Raw genomic sequence first — 21097 nt, 5'->3', positions numbered from 1 at the left:
TGGAGATACCAGGGCTGCTGAGATATTAGGCTGCTCACATTGCTGTCCACCCAGTCTATCTGAATACTGCTGTGACCTAAAAATAACTTAAAAGCATGTGGTATAGGTTATCATCAGGTCACAGTAGGGGTAGTTATTACTGCACATGCTCAGAAGTACCTGATCTAACATTCAAGCATGGTGGGCATTTAAATTTACTATATTAAGAATATATTTGTGGGAAGCAAATTATTAGAAAACAAATTGAATATAAAATGTTCCTATTTCTGGAAAACCCCCTTAATTCCACTGCAGGGAAAAATAAGGACTAAATGTATGTGTATATTTATCTATATGTGTATATCTATATATATATATATATATATATATAATATAACCATGGCAGAGTCACTCTGTCTGGAGCCTTTATAGACAGTCTGGCTCCAGGCAGAGTGAGGCATCCAGCGGTAAGAGGAGTGTGCAATATGGTGAGAAACCATGCACACCAGGATTGGGGGGTGAGTGGACCATACATACCAGGATACTGATGAGGGGGGACCATGCATACCAGGATGAGGAATGGGGTGCCATGCATACCAGGATACTGATGAGGGGGGACCATGCATACCAGGATGAGGAATGGGGTGCCATGCATACCAGGATACTGATGAGGGGGGACCATGCATACCAGGATGAGGAATGGGGTGCCATGCATACCAGGATACTGATGAGGGGGGACCATGCATACCAGGATGAGGAATGGGGTGCCATGCATACCAGGATTAGGGGGTGAGGGTACCATACATACCAGGATAGGGATCAGGGGTACCATGCATACCAGTATAGGGATGAGGGGTGCTATGCATACCAGAACAGGAAGGGGGCAGCACATACCAAGATGGGAGACCATATACCAATAAAAATGCTCACCACCCGGGCGTAGAACGGGTTCATAGCTAGTATATATATATATATATATATATATATATATATATATATATATATATATATCTGGCAAAAATTAAGAGACCACTGCAAAATTTTCAGATTGTCTGATTTTTCTCTTTATAGGTATAGTTTATTAAGATTTTATATAAAACACATTATACACCGCAACAAACATGCGGACAGTTGAAAAATTTGTCCTATAACAGCAGGCCAATAAAATTCAAAGTAAAAACAGATAACAGCTGAAAATTCTGCATAGTAGGGTTAGGGGATACAATGTGCAACATAGGAAGCAAGGGTAGGGATGATAGGTAATAAGATCACAGGTCCACCAATCAGGACTGGAAGGATGAGAATTTGGACACCACCCAGGGGAACCAGCGATTCCTTATTTTATTTTTAGTAAACATATCTGAGGTCAGAAGGAGCTCGTATTGGTAATGTTTATTGATTTTTTTGGATAATTTTCAATTTAGAGGGGATAGTTATTTCTCTCCAGTGGTCTGCCAGACACATACGTGCTGCTATTAGAATGTGTGATACAATTGGTCTCAAATCGCCAGGGAATATATGTAAACCGATCCCCAAAACCGCTAGCGGACCGCTCAAACTTCCAGCCAGGCCTGTAACTGAGGTAATAATGTTAGACACTTCTTCCCAAAAAGGCCGGATGAGCGGGCAATCCCACCACATGTGCCCTAGGGAACCAACACCCGAGCAGCCCTTCCAGCAGGATCGGGGCTAGGAACCACGGAATTTGGAAATCTTCAGCGGGGTGTAATACCAGTCAAAGTGAACTTTCTTAAGCTGCTCAAGATGATTGATACAGGAGGAATATTTCTGCAAGTCGCCAGAAGCGGACCACCACTGGTCCGGGGTTGAGGAGAAAGCAAGAGCCCCTTCCCAGCGCCTCATATACGGTTGTTTAGGACCATTATCGGGGGAATTAAACACTTTATATACTACCGAGAGGCTGTGTTTTTGAGAGGAGGAAGAGCTAAAAAAAACGCTGTATTGGAGAGCAAACAGCATTATGGCAGGATAGGGGAAATACGCATGAATTTAAAAAATGCCGAATTTGCAGGTACTGGTAGAAGTTATTTCTGTGAAGGCCAAATTCATCCATTAGGACAGAGAAAGGTTTCAACTCCTGAATTAAGAGGATATCTTTCATGACCACAATACCATTCCTCACCCAATTGCCTAACGTGAGGCCATCCACATGAAGCTCCGAGGCTCTAATAGAGATAGACTCAAATTTAATCACCTGACGAGAAGAGACCAGATCAGACCAGTAAGAAAACGCCACTTTCATTGTCTGCAAGGGAAGAGAGGGGGCAAAGGAACCAAGCACTCGGGCCTCCAGTAGAAATCTCAAAGTCCCACGCGGGGCCAAGTATTTCTCCACAAGCACCCATTTGTGAGTACTAGAATCATCATACCACTCCCTTAACGCCACTAGAACTGCTGCTTTATGGTACAAATAAAAATTCGGGACCCCCAGACCACCATGTGAATAACTATAAAATAAGATAGACATGCCAACCCTAGGTTTCTTTCCTGCCCAAATAAATCTGCTCACAACTGCCTGCAGAAGAGAGAGAAACCTCTTGGGGAACCTCAAGGGAAGACAACGGAATAAATAAATAATTTTTGGTAGGAACATCATCTTAACTATCTGAATGCGCGCCATCCAGGAAAGGGGTATATGTATTTGATTGTCTATGTCCTTTCGAATGGAATCAAGCAGAGTATAAAAATTCTGTTTGACAATATTGGAAAGTTTACAAATCCTTAGTCCTAGGTACGAGAAGCCATCCCGGGCCCAAGTATATGGGACAAGTGAGGAGATTCTATTTCTAACAGATGGTGGAACATTAACCGAGAAGAGAACTGATTTTCCTTCGTTTAGCTTGTAATATGAAACCTTAGAAAATTCAAGGAGAGCGTTTTTGATCCCTATCAATGATCTTTCACTATCAGTGCAAGAGAGAATTACATCGTCTGCATATAGACCGATCTTATGCTCTACAGGGCCTATTTTAACTCCAGAGATTTCCAGGTTGAGCCTAGTGGACTCCGCCAGGGGCTCCATGACTAAAGAAAATATTATAGGGGAAAGGGGGCAACCCTGGCGGGTCCCATTAGTCAGGTCAAATCTATCAGAATAGAAGCCAGCTGCACAGACCGAAGCATTTGTTTTTTGTATAAGGCCATAATAGCACCCTTTATATTACCAGAGAAACCAAATGTGTCCAAAACGGCATTCACATAGCCCCAGTGTACCCTGTCAAACGCTTTTTCTGCATCTAGAGACAGGAATACACCGGGGGGTACCACTGGACTCAAGAAAATCCATCAAATCAATCACTCTTCTTGTGCCATCTCTAGCCTGCCTCCCTGGGACAAATCCCACTTGGTCAGGGGAGACCAGGGCTGGCAAAACTGAGAGGAGTCTATTAGCCCAGACTTTTGCATATAACTTCACATCACAATTCAAAAGAGAGATAGGTCTGGAGTTACCATGAGAGGTTGGAGGCATCCCCGGTTTAGGAATAGTAGTGATTGTCACAGCCAAGCTTTCAGATTGGATATCAGATGAGTCCCTCCATAGTGAGAACGTTCTAACCAAAAATGGAGCAAAGATGTGCGCAAACTGGCGGTAGTAAGAATTAGAAAAACCATCTGGCCCAGGGGCAGAAAGTCTCTTAGAGGATTTAATAACCCGAACTACTTCCTCCTCAGTAAGGGGGGCAATAAGAGCAGCCAGAGCTGTGGGGGAAAGTTTGGGCAAATTTAGTTTAGCAAGGAAAGAAGAAATGTCACCCTTCGTGGGCTGGTGTGTTTTAGGATCTGACTTGAGATTATATAGTTGGGAATAGTATTCTTTAAACTCACTAGCTATATGAGTAGGATTTAAAACTTTGGACCTGTCGTGCTTAATCAAAAAGGGAATGGCCATCCGAGCCTCCCTTTTCTTCACTCGACTTGCTAGGACCCTACCGGCTCTATCACCCAAGCTATAGAATTTGGATTTAAGATTTTTTAGATTTTTTTCATAGAAATACAGCATAATTGATCTCAGCTGATCTCTCAGACCTCTAATAGAGTCAAGGAAAATGTCAGAGGGGTGGGCCTTGTTTGCCCTTTCCAGGAGCTGGAGTTTAGACAAAATATCATTAAATGTTTTTAACCTTTCCCTTTTCTCCATTGCTGCAATTTTGATGAGGACACCTCTAGCAAAGGCCTTATGGGCCGCCCAAAGAGTTTCATCCAAGACCATTTGTTTATCATTAACGGCAAAAAATTATTTTAATTGCCGAGCGATTTCATCGCTGGTATCTTGGTTAGTGAGGATATAATCATTCAGTTTCCATTTGGAAGGAGACCGGGTAGGACCCCTGTCTGAAATTGTTAACATAACGGGCGCGTGGTCCGACCACGTAAAGGGGCCAATGTTAATCTGGTCACAACCCAACAGTAACGAATCATCTACTAAGATATAATCTATTCTAGAGTAGGTATTAAACCTTAGGGAGTGAAAAGAGTAGTCTCTCTCTCCTGCATGAGCATATCGCCATATATCATGAAAACGAAACTCATGGATCAGGTGGCCCATCTCTTTTCTGGCCGGGGCTTGGTGGGAACAATCTAGGAATTTACACATAGGGACATTAAAGTCTCCGCATATCACCGATGAACCCTTTGCTATTCCCCTAAAAGTCTCCAAAAATTTACGCATGAATCTCAACTGGCCCACATTGGGAGCATACACTGAAGCAATAGTAAATTGCACATTATTTAGTAGACCAATTAAAATGACATATCTCCCCTCAATGTCCCCCATCACCCTTTCAAGCTGGAAGGCTACAGAGCTTTTAATGAGGATTCCCACACCCGCCCTTTTGTGGACATTATTGGCAAAAAACTGATGAGGATAATTAACATTTTTCATTCTACCATTATCCTGGGCTAATAAATGTGATTCTTGAATGCACAAAACATCACTACTCGCCTTCCCTGCCTCCTTTCAGACCCATGACCTTTTATGCCGAGAAGTTAATCCCTTTACATTTAGAGACAATACCTTTAAACCCATGGTATGTAAGGCCAGAAGTGGCTGTGATAGCCGAGAATCTGCTTCCTTTAGAGTATTAACCCTGCAGAAAGAAACGGTGCAAACAGGCAAGACCTATCAACAAATAACATGACATAACAATTAAAGAAAAACTGAGAAACAATTTGCTCCTCACATAACATGACGGAGCTACACAAGGACTGACAAGCAGTCAAAGCAGTAAGAGCGAAAAAAAGACGCTCGTGGGGCAGGAACTGCAGGTGGGCTGGATGCGGCCACAAAATTAGTAGCCAGCACCCTCTGCAGAAACAAAAAAAAAAAATCCAGAAAAGTGGAGACCACAACCTCAAAAGGAGAAAGTTATGGGAACTTCAAGCTTTAAACCATTCAGGGTTAATTCTCATGTTTTGGGGTGAACCTTTATCCAAGGAAGATGGCGGAGGGGGTGGAATATCCCAGTCCTCAAACACTTTCCCAAGTTGCGCAGTAGAGAAGCAAACCCGAGTGTTACCATTTTTACTGACAATGAGCTTGATAGGGAAACCCCAACGATATATAATGCCTTTATCCCGTAGAATCTTTGTAAAAGGGGTGAATTCTCTCCTCCTTGCAAGCGTGCCAGCTGAGATGTCTGGGAATACCGAAAGGCGAGCAAATCTGTCTGGCAGGGAAGGTTTCTTCTTTAAACCAAGCAGGAAGGCCTAATTTGTTTTATAGAAGTGAATGTGGGCAATAGTATCTCTGGTAATCGAAGGGTTAAGTCCTCGAGGCTTAGGGATTCTGTGAATCCGGTCTACTAAGATATCTCTCCCTTCTGCTTCAGGCACAACAGCTTGAATAAAGTCCTGTAACAGGGGGAGCAAATCTTTATCATGTACTTCTTCTGGTACTCCTCTTATTCTAAGGCCGGTTTCACATTTGCGCTTCATGGCGCAGCGACGGCCTGCACACGGCCGCCGCTAAGCCCCGCCCCCTGCCGCGCCTCCGCCGGTAGCTCCGCCTCCAGGCGCATGAAGCTGCATGCGTCATGTGTCCCCTATCTTTATCACTGAGGACGCAGGCCATGCACAGTATGCGCCGACCAGCGCCAAACGCAACCTGTTGCAATTTGGTTGCGCTCGGCGCACCGTCAAAAGGACGCAGGCACCGCCAAACGCATACAGCGCACGGCCTGCGTCCTCAGTGATAAAGATAGGGGACGCATGACACATGCAGTGTCATGCTCCCGGAGGCGGAGCTACTGGCGGAGGCGCGGCAGGGGGAGGGGCTTAGTGGCGGCTGTGCGCAGGCCGTCGCTGCACCCTGAAGCGCAAATGTGAAACCGGCCTAACATTGTTTCTCCTGGATCTGTCCTCCAGGTCCAACATTTTAGATATTAACTTGCGGACTTCAGCTTTAAGCTCCTCATGTTCATTATCAGTGCATTGTGGGACCCTGTTAACTCCTGCATTTTGTTCTCTAAATGATCTGTGCGGTTCCGTATAGCTCCTACTTCCCCCTTCAGCTCTGCCAACATGCTCTTTATATCATTTTGCATAGATTTCCTGAAAGCTGCAAAGAGGGATTTCATCTCCTCCTTTGTGACAGGCTGGTTGTCAGGGCTTGCCATTTCCACAGTGCCTGCAGTCTCCATGGAGCCTTCTCTGCTTGAGGCAGAGGAAGTAGCAGAACGTGCTGATCCTGCAGACTTTGCAGCATGAGGGGAGGCAGTAGCCATCTTAGAACTCCTCTCCAGCCTGGAGCCTCGGGCAAAGAAGTCACATACCTTTCTGGGGGAGCTCCGGAGCCCGGTTTTGGACCACCTCATCTGATCCCAGGATGATACTAAGTGCCTGGAGAAAGATTCACCGCTGAAGGAACTGGCGGTAAGATGTGTGAGCCGCTTCACCGCCTGAAGTCGTCAGAGCTCCTGGATTATGTGACCAGCATCATGCTCTGCTAGGCCACGCCCCCCGGTATATTTTTGAGGAAAATGTAAGTTGCTCTTTATTGTATAAACTACTGACATGTCTTCGAATTTCCAAGCACTAAATTTTGCATTTATTTCTAAAAAATGAGAAATGATCAAAATAGCAAAAAAATGCAGTGCTTGCAGACCTCAAACAATGCTAATAAAACAAGTTCATAATCATTTAGAAACAACAAAAGTAATGTATTAACTCAGTAAGAGTTCAGAAATCAATATTTTGTAGAATAACCATGATTTTTATTCACAGCTTTCATGCGTCTTGGCATGCTTTTCACCAGTCTTTCACACTGCTTTTGGGTGACCTCATACCATTCCTGTTACAAAAATGTAAGAAGTTCTTTGTTTGATGGCTTGTGACTATCCATCTTCCTCTTGATTACATTCCAGAGGTTTTCAATGGGGTTCAGGTCTGGAGATTGGACTGGCCATGACAGGAATTTGATGTGGTGGTCCTTCATCCACACATTGATTGACCTAGCTGTTTGGCATGGCGCATTGTCCTGCTGGAAAAAAACAGTGCTCAGAGTTGGGGAACATTGCCTGAGCAGAAGGAATCAATTGTTTTTCCAGGATAACCTTGTATGAGGCTTGATTCATACGTCCTTCGCAAAGATTTACCTGCCCGATTCCAGCCTTGCTGAAGCATCCCCTGATTATCACTGATTCTCCTCCAAATTTCACAGTGGGTGCAAGACACTGTGTCTTGTACGCCTCTCCAGGTCTCCATCTAACCATTAGACAACCAGGTGTTGGCAAAAGCTAAAAATTAGACTCATCAGAGAAGATTACCTTACTCCAGTCCTCTATTGTCCAATCCTTATTGTCTTTGGCAAATTTCAGCATGGCTCTCCTTTGCATCTCATTGATGAAAGGCTTTTTTCTAGCTTTCCAATGACTTGAGCCCTGCCACTAGGAGCCTGTTATGAACTGATCTTGCCATTCACTTTACCTCAGCTGCCATTTGCCATTCCTTTTGTAGGTCATGTGATGTCATCCTTTGATTGCTGATTGACATTCGAATAAGATGACGGTCATTCCGGTCAGTGGAGAGTCATTTTCGCCCTCTGCCGGTCTGTAGCTTTGTTGTCCACAATGTCTGCTGCTTGACCTTGTTGTAATGGACTGCCGTCTTAAAAATTTTAAAAATTGAGGCAACATGATGCTCACTGTATCCCTCTGCTAGTAAAGCCAGAATTGAACCCTTCTTTTCCTCACCCAAGACTTTTCTTTTCAATTCCTTTGGCATGGTTAAAAGTTATTTTTTCATTCCTATTACTTTTGGGATATTACTAGCACTTGTTTTGCCATCCAGCTTGTCCTATTGCAAGAGGATTGTGAACATCACAGCAGGGTATTTTATACTTTCCTTCATTATCATCATCATCATATATATTAGAGACTTGCTGCCAGGTTTCCCTTCCTTCTCCACACAGGCTTCAGATGATCACTGGGTCACAGAACTGGAAGTTCTGGTGATTAGCAAAGGGACCTTTTGTAGACTGCATGCATTTACACTGAATTGATCATTCCCAAATTATCTACCTGTCTAAACAGGCTGTCAATCAACCATCGATTGAGTAAAGTATTTGTTCGTCTGTTTAAATGATTTTAAGCTTGCTGACAAAGCACACTGACAAAGGTAAACAGTACATGCTGTCGAGAGCAATTATATTCTGCAAGCACAGAACTATAGTATTAATGATTGTCTTGTGCACATGAAAGTCCAGTTAGTCTGTCTTAAGAGGCTATTACTGTATACACCTTCTGACCTTCTTACAGACAGCGTTTAACTGCTATACCTCTGCCATTGTAAAATTGCCCTAATGGTTCTCTAAAATTGACAATCATATTTGTTTAATTTCAGATGTGACCACAAAAAAACCTCCAATGCACCATTTCACCCATTTCATACCTATACTTTACTCCTGTGAGTAAGTACTGGAAAATCACTGAAAGGGGGGCTAGTTTTATTCAAAAAACACATTATAAGATTTGAATACAGCAAAGATTGTCAAGAATTAGAAAAAAAAAACAAAACAAAACTGCAGCACCATTCTTAGTTAGTGTTTGGAATTGCATCTTGCTCCTAATTATTTTGAATGTAGGTGAACTTGAAGCAAACCTGAGCAGTATTTTGCTAAGTAAACTGCAGGCATTGTCAGGTTGGCAGTGTTAAATTGATTAAAATGATACCTTGGATGAAGAAATCCATCTTGTGGTTCTTGTGTAATCAGAGTTAGAAGTTTTCAGTTAATGAGATGCTCGCACTCCGGGTTGGGACTCTAGGTAGGGTCTTATCTTCCTACTCTACGCCAGAGAAACTAAGGAAAGACCTGACCACAAGCCGCCCTGAAGCACAAACATATTCCTCATCATAGAGACAGAGAGAGACAAACTGTTTTGCTCTGGGGCAGCCTGTGGGCAGGTCTCACCATGGTTTCTCTGGCCTAGAGCAGGAAGATAAGACTCTGCCTACATTCCCGCCCCAGAGCATGGGCATCTCATTAACTGAAAACTTCTAACACTGATTACACAAGAACCACAAGACAGATTTCTTCACCACAGGAGTTAATCAGTTTAACAGTGGCAAAATGACAATGCTTGTAGTTTACTTAGCAAAATTCTGCTGACAGGTTTGCTTTAAAAAAACCAGATACTGCCCATGTGTATGAGACAAGGACTGGAAAAATATCAGATGCTTAACCTTCTTTCTATTACGAATATTTACTAAATCATGTCACAATATGAGATTTTATGCCATTATTCCAGCCAGTATTTCTTTTATAGAGCAAAGGAAAGTACATGTACCTATACATGCAGTGATTGTATATAACATTACATAAGCACATAGTGCTTGCACCAACAAGAATAAACTGACCATTGTTTTATTTCTTAAATTGTGTAACTGATGGAATTTAGGGAACTCTGGAGAAGCTGTGGTACCATAACTTCTTGTCTCCTGTAATCCCATAAATCATACTAACAAGCTGCTTATAGGTCAAACCAGCTCTGTGATTTATTTCTGTATAATGTAATATTTGATAAAATACTTTCTACTAAGAATTTAAAACGGCTTCAACATGGCACGCAATGGGTGAAAAAACTGATTATACGCTGAGGCTCACAGTCTCCATTTACAGCAAGATTCCTAAAATGACTGTAAGCGGATCGGATAAACTCTAATTACCTGATATTTATAAACTGCACATTGACAAATGGTGTCGCATTTTCTTCTAAGCATTTAAGGAGAAAATATCAAAAAATGACATTTTGTTTAGTAATTGCTTCCCTATGCAAATTATTTGTAGCTCCCTTTGAGGGTAAAACCTGGTTTTATGAAGCGTGTTCTAAGTGGATTGTTACCCACAATAACCAAATCACATATCACTATGATACAATGTCATTCTCTCTAAATTATATTGGCTTAAGTGTTAGCAAGTTTTCAAAAGAAAATCACCACCATCTTGTATATAGTGCTTGTTTGTAGTCCTTAATCACTCAAGACTTTACAGGGATGTCCATTACCGAACAACCCCTTCTGAACAGCTAAAATGACTATTATAGAATAATAATACTATGAAATACAACATACCTACCTTTTCAAACCAGCACCGCTCCTCTGATATCAGCACTATATCTTCTGGCGAGCATGTGCCATTTTTTATTATGGACATCCACTTGTGGTGATATAATACTAAAATGCAGCAGCTTATATAAGCAATCACATGATATAACCATGTCGGACCAGCAGGTGTGTTAAATTTATCTATATACATATAATATATATTTTATTTATTTATTTTTTTATACATTTTTTTTTTATTACAGACACTTTCGCTGTTAAGAATGGGTTGTCTAGTAGTGGACAAATCCTTTAACAACCATAGGGACATAGGACCAAACACTTTGAAGTAAAATAATATGGAGTGCTTCTTATGGAAAAAACCCTATACAGTTGTGGCCAAAAGTATTGACACCCCTGCAATTCTGTCACATAATACTCAGTGTCTTCCTGAAAATGATTGCAAACACAAATTCTTTGGTATTATTATCTTTATTTAATTTGTCTTAAATGAAAAAACACAAAAGAGAATGAAGCAAAAAGCAAAACATTGATCATTTCACAGAAAACTCCAAAAATGGGCCAGACAAAAGTATTGGCACCCTCAGCCTAATACTTGGTTGCACAACATTTAGCCAAAATAACTGCGACCAACCGCTTCCGGCAACCATCAATGAGTTTCTTACAATGCTCTGCTGAAATTTTAGACCATTCATCTTTGGCAAACTGCTCCAGGTCCCTGATATTTGAAGGGTGCCTTCTCCAAACTGCCATTTTTAGATCTCTCCACAGGTGTTCTATGGGATTCAGGTCTGGCCTCATTGCTGGCCACCTTAGAAGTCTCCAGTGCTTTCTCTCAAACCATTTTCTAGTGCTTTTTGAAGTGTGTTTTGGGTCATTGTCCTGCTGGAAGACCCAAGACCTCTGAGAGAGACCCAGATTTCTCACACTGAGCCCTACATTATGCTGCAAAATTTGTTGGTAGTCTTCAGACTTCATAATGCCATGCACACGGTCAAGCAGTCCAGTGCCAGATGCAGTAAAGCAACCCCAAAACATTAGGGAACGTCCGCCATGCTTGACTGTAGGGACAGTGTTCTTTTCTTTGAATGCCTCTTTTTTTCTCCTGTAAACTCTATGTTGATGCCTTTGCCCAAAAAGCTCTACTTTTGTCTCATCTGACCAGAGAACATTCTTCCAAAATGTTTTAGGCTTTTTCAGGTAAGTTTTGGCAAACTCCAGCCTGGCTTTTTTATGTCTCGGGGTAAGAAGTGGGGTCTTCCTGGATCTCCTACCATACAGTCCCTTTTCATTCAGACGCCGACAGATAGTACAGGTTGACACTGTTATACCCTCGGACTGCAGGGCAGCTTTAACTTGTTTGGATGTTAGTCGAGGTTCTTTATCCAACATCCGCACAATCTTGCGTTGAAATCTCTTGTCAATTTTTCTTTTCCGTCCACATCTAGGGAGGTTAGCCACAGTGCCATGGGCTTTAAACTTCTTGATGACACTGCGCACGGTAGACACAGGAACATTCAGGTCTTTGGAGATGGACTTGTAGCCTTGAGATTGCTCATGCTTCCTCACAATTTGGTTTCTCAAGTCCTCAGACAGTTCTTTGGTCTTCTTTCTTTTTTCCATGCTCAATGTGGTACACACAAGGACACAGGGCAGAAGTTGAGTCACCTTTAATCCATGTCAACTGGCTGCAAGTGTGATTTAGTTATTGCCAACACGTGTTAGGTGCCACAGGTAAGTTACAGGTGCTGTTAATTACACAAATTAGAGAAGCATCACATGATTTTTCGAACAGTGCCAATACTTTTGTCCACCCTCTTTTTTATGTTTGGTGTGGAATTATATCCAATTTGGCTTTAGGACAATTCTTTTTGTGTTTTTTCATTTAGGACAAATTAAATGAAGATAATAATACCAAAGAATTTGTGTTTGCAATCATTTTCAGGAAGAAACTGAGTATTATCTGACAGAATTGCAGGGGTGTCAATACTTTTGGCCTCAACTGTACATACCTTATATTATATAAAGACAAAGAGAATGGTCATGGGTTTACCACGACAGAGAGGAGCGAGAAACCACAGCGTTTTATTTCTTCCACTCCTGCATTGATTAGAAGCACATCACTTTCATATTAAATGGTGTAAGTTTCTTTTAGCAGTGCAGAAGATAATCTGTTCAGTTGAGAGCTCCTGGGAGCTTTCCTGCATCAAGGCTCTCAGCTGTGCACTGTTATCTCCTATATAAACTGGGCCCTGGCTAGCGCTCATGGTCAGAGCTAATGTCACAACTCTGCTGTTGGGTGTTCGAGGACCAGGTGCTCCTTCCCTATCCTGAGCGCTAGGGGTGGCAAAGATCGCCCTGTTCCCTGGATTACTTCTGATGGCAAAAACGCCAGGATTACATACCTTACCTTAGGTCCTGAATCCATCCCCAGTTTGTACCCTTCCCCCACCCAGGGAAAAGGGGAGTAGTAGTGTAATGTAATATACCAACCAGACTAACAAGGTAATACGAACAGGGAAAAAGGAAAATACCAATCATACAAATATTCTCACACAAACAACACTCCTTCCCAGTGTTTATGTGTGTATATTTGTATGATTCATATTTTCCTTTTTTCCCTGTTCCTATTACCTTGTTAGTCTGGTTGGTGTATTATGGTACATTACTACTCCCTTCTTCCCTGGGTGCGGGTAGGGTACAGACTGAGGACGGATTCAGGAGTACCTAAGGCAAGGTACGTGGCCCTGACATCTTCACCATCTGAAGTAATCCAGGAAACAGGGCGAGCTAGGGCATCCCTAGCGTTAAGGACATGGAAGGAGGTCCTGGTCTAGGGACACCCCACAACAGAGCCATGACAGGAATGTTTTACAGTAAGACCCCCCACTGTGAACAGTCCACTTTAAGCCAGTAGTCTTGAACCCAACTTGTGAGTTCTACAAAAGAGCAAAACTGACCAGTACTTCCTAATAAAATTAAGCAAATGTGAACAGATCCAAGCTGCAATGATTTCAATATATACATAGAAAAATTGCAACATCAGATTATGTGTACCAGTATAGAGGCAAACATTGAATATATAAATATTAAACTACATTACTGCCATATAGTCTATACTTATAAAGCTGAGGTACTTGGCACATCATTTGGCAAGTTTGTGTGTGCCCACCAGCTATGTCATGCCTTCCTAAATGGGGCAGTTTTATAATGTTGCAGACTTGCCTCCATAGAGCCAAGGTTCACAAATTTAAAAGGGTTTTCCAGTATGTTTTGTTGATGGCTTAGCCTTGGGATAGGCCATCAATATCAGATTAGTGGGGATGTGACACCCACTACCTCTATCTATCAGCTTTTCCTGGTGTTTCCTGGTGAAGGTAGCACCCGGTTGTGATTAATTGTGGAGCAGCACAGCACAGATCTGTCAACCGCATAGTAACCTTTAGCATGGATTCATTCAAATAGGGGCAGATGTGCAGTTCCCAGCTGCAGCCACTAAACAGTTGTCAGCGATGCAATGTGCAGCTCCGCAGCTGATCACATCCGCTTGCCACCAGCTCTTGGAATAACTGCTCAGTGGGGATGCTAGGTGATGTACCCCCACCGATATGTCATTGATGACCTATCCTAGGAATTGGTCAAAAGTTAAAAGGGTAGGTTGGATCTAGCACAAATTAAAAACAAGCTTAGACTGGTGGGAGTAGTGCTTAGCCAATTATACATGGTGTTTAAGGGGCTGCAATGTATGTGTATAAGTATATATAAAAACTTTTAAAGGTTTAGTAACACTTTAATAATTCTACCATTTTATTTGCTTTGCAGTTTACATAATCCATTGGGAAGCAAGGCATTTAGAATATTTGCTGTCATCTGAGATGGGAGAAGAAAGCAGAGAAAAAGATCAAAAGTCTTAAGATTTGTATAAAGATGTATTATTGTACAGTCTATAATATCTATTAGAAGAACATTTGTGGATCGTAGTAAAATTAGGCTGTATTCATTACAGAATATTTAACGATTTTAGAATTTTTATTGATTCCTGCTGTATCTGACCCCTTCATGGCATTCAAGCTACAGTATATAGATCCACTTGTTATGTTTTTATATTGTGAAATGCCCCATTTCTTGGATTGGGGGAATCTAAACTGAAAGAACCCTGAAATAGTAATATTGAGCTGAGGAACGAACCATGCAACTTTTTAAGGAAATAATCAGAAAGTTCTTTTTCTAGTTTTTCCCTTTATAATATTACATTTGCAAGTGGAAATATTGTTTTTTAAATAATTCAGTAGACCAATGCATGATTTATATCACAAGAAGATGAAAACAAATGTACAATGGTTCAAGGGTTATCCTAGATTAAATCTCCACTATGAGATCTCAACTGATCAACAAACTGTAGGAGGATGTGGCACTCCTTCAATGTTTGTGCAAGCACAGTGGCTCTTACATTGGGGCAGCTATGTCTTCTACTACAGCTGGTCCTATTCAAGTAAATGTAAAGACTGTAGTAAGCGGCACAGCTAGCCTTGGGGACAAGCCACTGTGGCTATGTAAACAGGATGCAGCACTTGTACGAACCTTCATTGTGTTGATTGGCAGGCTGCTAGAGGTCAGACCCCTGAAAGTAAAAAATTGTCTATTCTAAGGGTTTACAATTTACATAGAACTTGGTTATGTTTCTAAGGCCGCAGTCACACAAACATATGGAATCCAAAGCAAAATTGATATGGTAATGATGCTTGGCTCTCGCTCTTCTGCGAGCATGATCCGAGGGTCAGTGCTCTGTGCTCCAATCCTCTCGGATCAGAGAATCGGAGCACAGATACAAAGGAGACGGAGGAAGTAATTTCTTCATCTACTCCATTGCCGATGTCAGCAGGATTTGCACTGCAGTCGGGTGATATCCGACTGCAGTCCGATGTTTCACATGCACCCATTGTATGGTAAAATGTGATCCGGTTGTCGGATGCAATCGTAACATACTGCAATTGTTTTCACGAATCGGCATGAGAAAGTAATAGCAGATGTGAGCTGCCCCATGGTTTAAGATTGGGCCAAGTGCAATCTGATTTTTTTATCATATTGCCCTTTTCAGATTTATGTGATTGAGCCCTAATGCATATACTGTTATAATTCCTCTCGAGCATCATGGTGTGGATCAATATTTATTTATTCATTTACAATGAATTCAGGCTTAAACATCCTCTGGCTTCACTCTCAAAGTATAAAACTTCATAAGAACGATAATGTACTGATGGAAAACTCCAGGCCAGTAATCTTCATTTTTCAATTCTGTATATACCGACACATCTCAAACATTGAACTTCAGTGAGATACAACATGTCCTTGTGCGGTCAGACACAGCCATTACACAGTACACAGCAGGGGCACATGTATAAGATTATCTCAGCACAGGAACATTTGTTTTAACACATCCAATTGCCGAACTTATTTTTATTACAAGATCTACTGATTATAATGAACTTTGTTCAAGGGACAACCCCGTTAATGAAAATTTCCCACCTTCATGTTTTCAGTCTGTATCCGCCGCTTTATTGACTTACCACTCTAGCTTCATAGGAGCCATAGAAGATCAGAGATAGGTTAAAAACAAAAGGTGGAAAGATGCACTGAACTGTTGGCCACACCGAGGGTGCACCAAGTGCCTGTGCTTGAATGAAAGGGTCAATCAATGCTGACAGACTCACTTATCCATTAAACAGAGCTGTGAGATGGCTATATAGTAGATTTTTCTGTATCTTTTATTATAAACAGGTCTTTCCTTGTCCAGTGCAGCAATCCTGGTTATTAGTGTCATCATAGTTTTTCCATTTTTTTTTAATCAATGCTGTGGCATTACAACTTCTTTTCCTAAAGGACATCAATGGTGACATGGCATGGACATTAAAGTTTCAATTGCTACCTTTCAGACTTATTTATGTTTTGTACATCAAAAAAGGTATTTCTAGTATTCCACAATAAAAAGAGTATTGAAAAATAGCAAAATTAATCAAGTTAGCAGTTTTTAGCTCAAAATAACCACTTTTAAATATTGCTAGGACGTTCTATGTTAATAGGAGTCCCCCATTGGAAAACACAAAATATCTGTAAGAAATGAGAGTGACTAAATGGATTTTTTTTTTCCATAAAGATCCCAAAACATCCATGACTTTCAACAGGAAATATACATTTGGTGTCACCCCAGGTAAAATGCTCACTTGCTCTTGGAATTTCCCAGAATGACCCTCTTGTATTGTTATTTCTACAATCTCTTTTTGATAGAAGGATCAAAAATTTAATTCCTGAAAAGTGAAAATTCCCTATAAATGTTGTGTAAATGCCTTTATCCTCCATGTGTTTCTAAAAGTATCCACTTCTTACCAGCAGATCTCACTGAGTCTTGACCCACAGTACCAAACATTTCCCATGATACCAAATAAAACATACAGAACATCAAAAACTAGAAAGTTTTCTTGGCCTGTTACCAAAATGTCTCCGTACAAATTTTAGACTTCCTAAATATTTCCTACTGTGACTTGAGATTTCTTTCTGAGGTTGCAGTCACTGGGTCTGGTTTGGAATTTTAGACCTGTTTGTGAGGTCTTTGTACTCAAGTTTGATACAGCGTTGGTTATATGTTTGTATTCCTGCACAAGAAGGTCTAGACATTTTAAGTGGGCTACGACTGGTATCTACAGCCAAAACTGTCATTTCCTAATCATAGTGGGATATACTTTAGAAATAAATGTAGTTGCCCCATAGCTACTGATCCCCTTAAAAGAAAAAAAAGAATAAATAAAAAGGGGGCTGGAGCAGGATGACATAGGGGGATTGTCCCACTTTGGGCGCCATCTCCATCTGCCAGAGCAGAGAACTGCTAGCAAATAGGCAGTTCTCATTGTGATCTTCTAGAAAGGGTTGTGGGGAAGAGACAATCCATTTAAAACCTGTATATGTTGTATTTGCAGTGGATCATTTATTGCTGCTATTTCTTAATAGATATTTAGGGTTTATATTGTGTAAATATTGTTCATATTGGAGTAGGATTGTTACTTTGTTTATATATTTTTATTGTGAATGAATTTACTCTATAAAAAGTTTGGAACTTTTTTAGTGTTTTTTTTTTATTGCCTGGCAAATATTCCTGCAGGCCAGGAAGTGTACAGAAAAGTAGTTTATCATGCAATTAATGTGCCTTCACTTGTATTATTACACTCTGTCCATTTTTCAATGGAAAATGGTAATTCTCAATGTTATTACCACAAGCTGGTATAAAGATGTCACTTCTAAAACGTGCTTATATGAGAAAAATATGCCTTCTAAAGGTTGAAAAATGTTGCAGCTGGAATTGTTTTTGTAGTACAGTTACATAATTGTTATCTTCACAACACTGTTTATGCCAACCTTGTGCTAGTTACATTCTTGTAATGAAACTTGCTTCTGTGATGTATTTTCTATTAAAGATAATATAATAAATATATATATTGTATGAATTAATGGATTTCTCTTATTTTACTGTATGATTGTCTTATTCATTATTTAAGTCATGCCTTTTTTAAGTTAATGTTATCTATTTTTTTCTACATTAGGTGTGTAATTCTTTTATACAGATTTTTGTCTTAGGCCGGGGTCACACTGGCGAGGAATACGGCCGAGTGAGAGGCGCTAAAAGCACGCATTAGACACGGACCAATGATTCTCTATGGGGTCCCTCGCACCAGCCGTATATTTCTCATCCGTATTCTACGCTCCGTGCCAATCGCAGCATGCTGCGATTGTCATCGTACTACGGCCGTAGTACGCCAATGCAAGTCTATGGGTGCGCAAAAAATACGGATAACACACGGACCACACAAGTGACTTGCGAGAAATATGCACCCGGTGTCTTTTAGCAAAGCCGGCAATTCAGTGCGCTATACAGTAAACTCACACTGACAGGTTTAATAAAGAAACGAAAGAATAGATACAGACATATAGAATACATATAGAATATATATATATATATATATATGCATTCTATGTGTCTATATCTATTCTTTGGTTTGTGTTATAAAACCTGTCATAGGGCTCCATTATATGTCCATTTTGCAAGCCTGCGAGAAAATCTCGCCATACGGATGCCATACGGATTACATACGGATGCTGACATGCGCAAAATACGCGACCACACCTTGATTACAGATGACATACGGAGCACTATTTAGGGGCCATTCATCCGTATTACGCATGTAAAATACTGACCGTATTTTGCATCGGTTAGTGTGACCCCGGCCTTAAGGTTAAATTCCTATGATGAGTTTTGGTGAGTTTTCGAGGCTGCATATTTTCGCTGAGCAAAAAACACAGTGTCATATGGTTTCAGTAAAGTGGATGGGATTTATGCCTGCTGTGCATGTTTATAACACTGCATAAAATGACCTGAAGAGTGTTTTTGAAATCCGCGACATGTCAATCTCTCTTGTGAGTATGGCACATTTCATATATAGATTTTCCCCATAGAATTGCATTAGATGTGAAAAATTTGCAGTTAAAAAATTCAAATTAATTTTTAGTGAGTTTCCACTGTGGAAAAGCACTAAAAGCGCATTAAACCAACACATGACTGCATCAATATAGTTTTGTCAAAGTCAAATACCTGAAGTATCAAAAACAAAGCAAACCTTAATAAAAACATGGCATACTAAGAGGCAACAATTGCAGGAACATAAACTGGATAAAAAAGCATGTAAAAAATACACTCTCAAAATGCAATGAAAAAAACACAATCTAAAACTTAAAAAACATCACAGAAAAAGAAACAGCCTTAACAAATAAAATTACCAATGCACTAGCAGGATGCAGCAGACCCCATGATAAAGGCGGGAGTAGCACAGGTGCAAAATATTGATACAAACAGCCCCTCATAAACTTACCAACTCATGGAGTAGTAAATTACCAATTGCATAGTATTAAAAATGCACACAAATGAGACTTGCATAGGACATCATGTGATATATTTTATTTTAAACATTATTTGTCATCTTTTTATTGCACATTTTTTGATTTTTATGTAGGATGCAGTCAGGTCTTTTATTGTTAGTTGGGTAATTTGGGGTATCAGTCCTTGTAAGGTGTACTTATATAGTGCTGGTCAGCCCACCTGATCTAATACTATGGGTATCAATAGGCTGTAAGTTAGACACTGTGCATTATACGTACTTGTGTGACTGGCATCCTATGCAAGCCTCATCTCTGTGCATTTTTAATGCTAGGCAGCCATGAATTGGTAGATGGTAGTGGCTTTTAACATCAATATTTTGCACCTGTGCTGCTCCCGCCTTTATCATGGGGGTTTGCTGCATCTGGCTATGCATTGGTAATCTGACTTGGTGTTGGTAAAACTGTTTCTTTTTCTGTGATTTTTTTAAAATTTTTGTCCTTCTGTGACCAGTAATCGAAAGGTCACCAAATATTCATCGTGGGAACTTAGCCTGAAGGCTCTTTCAGATATTAGTGATTTTTCTTGTACATAAAAAAGGTCTGAGCTTCATCAGTGCGTTGCATCACAGTGTCATTTGAGTTTGGTCAGTTTTTGGCAGATGGAAAAAAACTGATTGAGGTTTCTCAAGTTTCTCTTATCAGTCTGTGAAAAAAAACAGCACACGGAAGACATCAGAGTGCTGTCTGATGACCCACAAACTTGCATTGCAAAGTTTGACCTGAGACAGCCAGGGGTAAACTACAGCAGGCTGTTCTGAAATTCATCTTTTTGTGAGAAAAATCCTACACTGTGCAGGAGCTGTGGATGGGTATGAAACAACAGACAGATGTGTGGTTGGTGCCGATCAACCTCAAGCTTGGCCTGGTTGTGTGCGATAATGGTGGTACAGATCTTGCTTAATTACACAGAGATGTCAGAGCTGCTGCTAAACTCTTTTAGGAACATAACTCATACAGACACAGCAGCAGAGTATAATTATTTTATAGGCACACTACTCGTACAGACATGGCTGCAGTGTATTCAGAAGCTTTTTAGCACAATACTCCCAGAGGCTTTTTGTTACACTATAAAGAAAGGCTTTTTTGGTACAGTACTTTCAGAGCCTTTTTTTTACAATACAGAGGCGTTTTGGCATAGTACTCCCAGTGGCTTTTTGACATAGTACACACAGAGGTTTTTGGCATAGTAGTCGCAGAGGCTTTTTGGCACAGCACAAACAGCCTTTTTGGCACACCACTCCCAGAGGCTTTTTGGTAAAGTACACATAGATTTTTTTTGGTACAGTATTTCAAGAGGCTTATTGGCCCAGTACAAACAGAGGTTTTTTGGGACAGTACAAACAGAGGCTTTTTTTGGCACAGTACTCCCAGTGGCTTTTTGTTACAGTACAAACAGAGGCTTTTTGGTAAAGTAGAAACAGAGACATAGTACTCCCAGAGGTTTTTAGGCACAGTACTCTCAGAGGTTTATTGGTACAGTACAAACACATGCTTTTTGGCCCACAAATGGGAAAGAGATGACTGTGTAGTAGAAATGATTTTTAGAAACATTTTTTGG

General features: G+C 40.7%; 1 protein-coding gene across 1 annotated transcript in view; it reads left to right on the top strand.

The window, feature by feature from the left end:
• The window catches only part of CRISPLD1 (cysteine rich secretory protein LCCL domain containing 1), a 162455-nt gene extending 144415 nt beyond the window's left edge, over positions 1 to 18040 (top strand). Inside the window, exon 15 of the mRNA XM_073550630.1 lies at positions 14380 to 18040. Within this exon, the coding sequence (XP_073406731.1) occupies positions 14380 to 14431 (52 nt within the window). The 3' untranslated portion in view covers positions 14432 to 18040. The remainder of the gene's footprint in view (positions 1 to 14379) is intronic.
• Positions 18041 to 21097: the final 3057 nt, after the last annotated feature.

This window comes from Dendrobates tinctorius, unplaced genomic scaffold (assembly GCF_039654945.1).
Source record: "Dendrobates tinctorius isolate UK_male_01 unplaced genomic scaffold, ASM3965494v1 ptg000165l, whole genome shotgun sequence".
Lineage (NCBI taxonomy): Eukaryota > Metazoa > Chordata > Amphibia > Anura > Dendrobatidae > Dendrobates > Dendrobates tinctorius.
The sequence above is the reverse complement of the archived record's forward strand: the minus strand, read 5'-3'. Positions and strand labels throughout refer to the sequence as shown.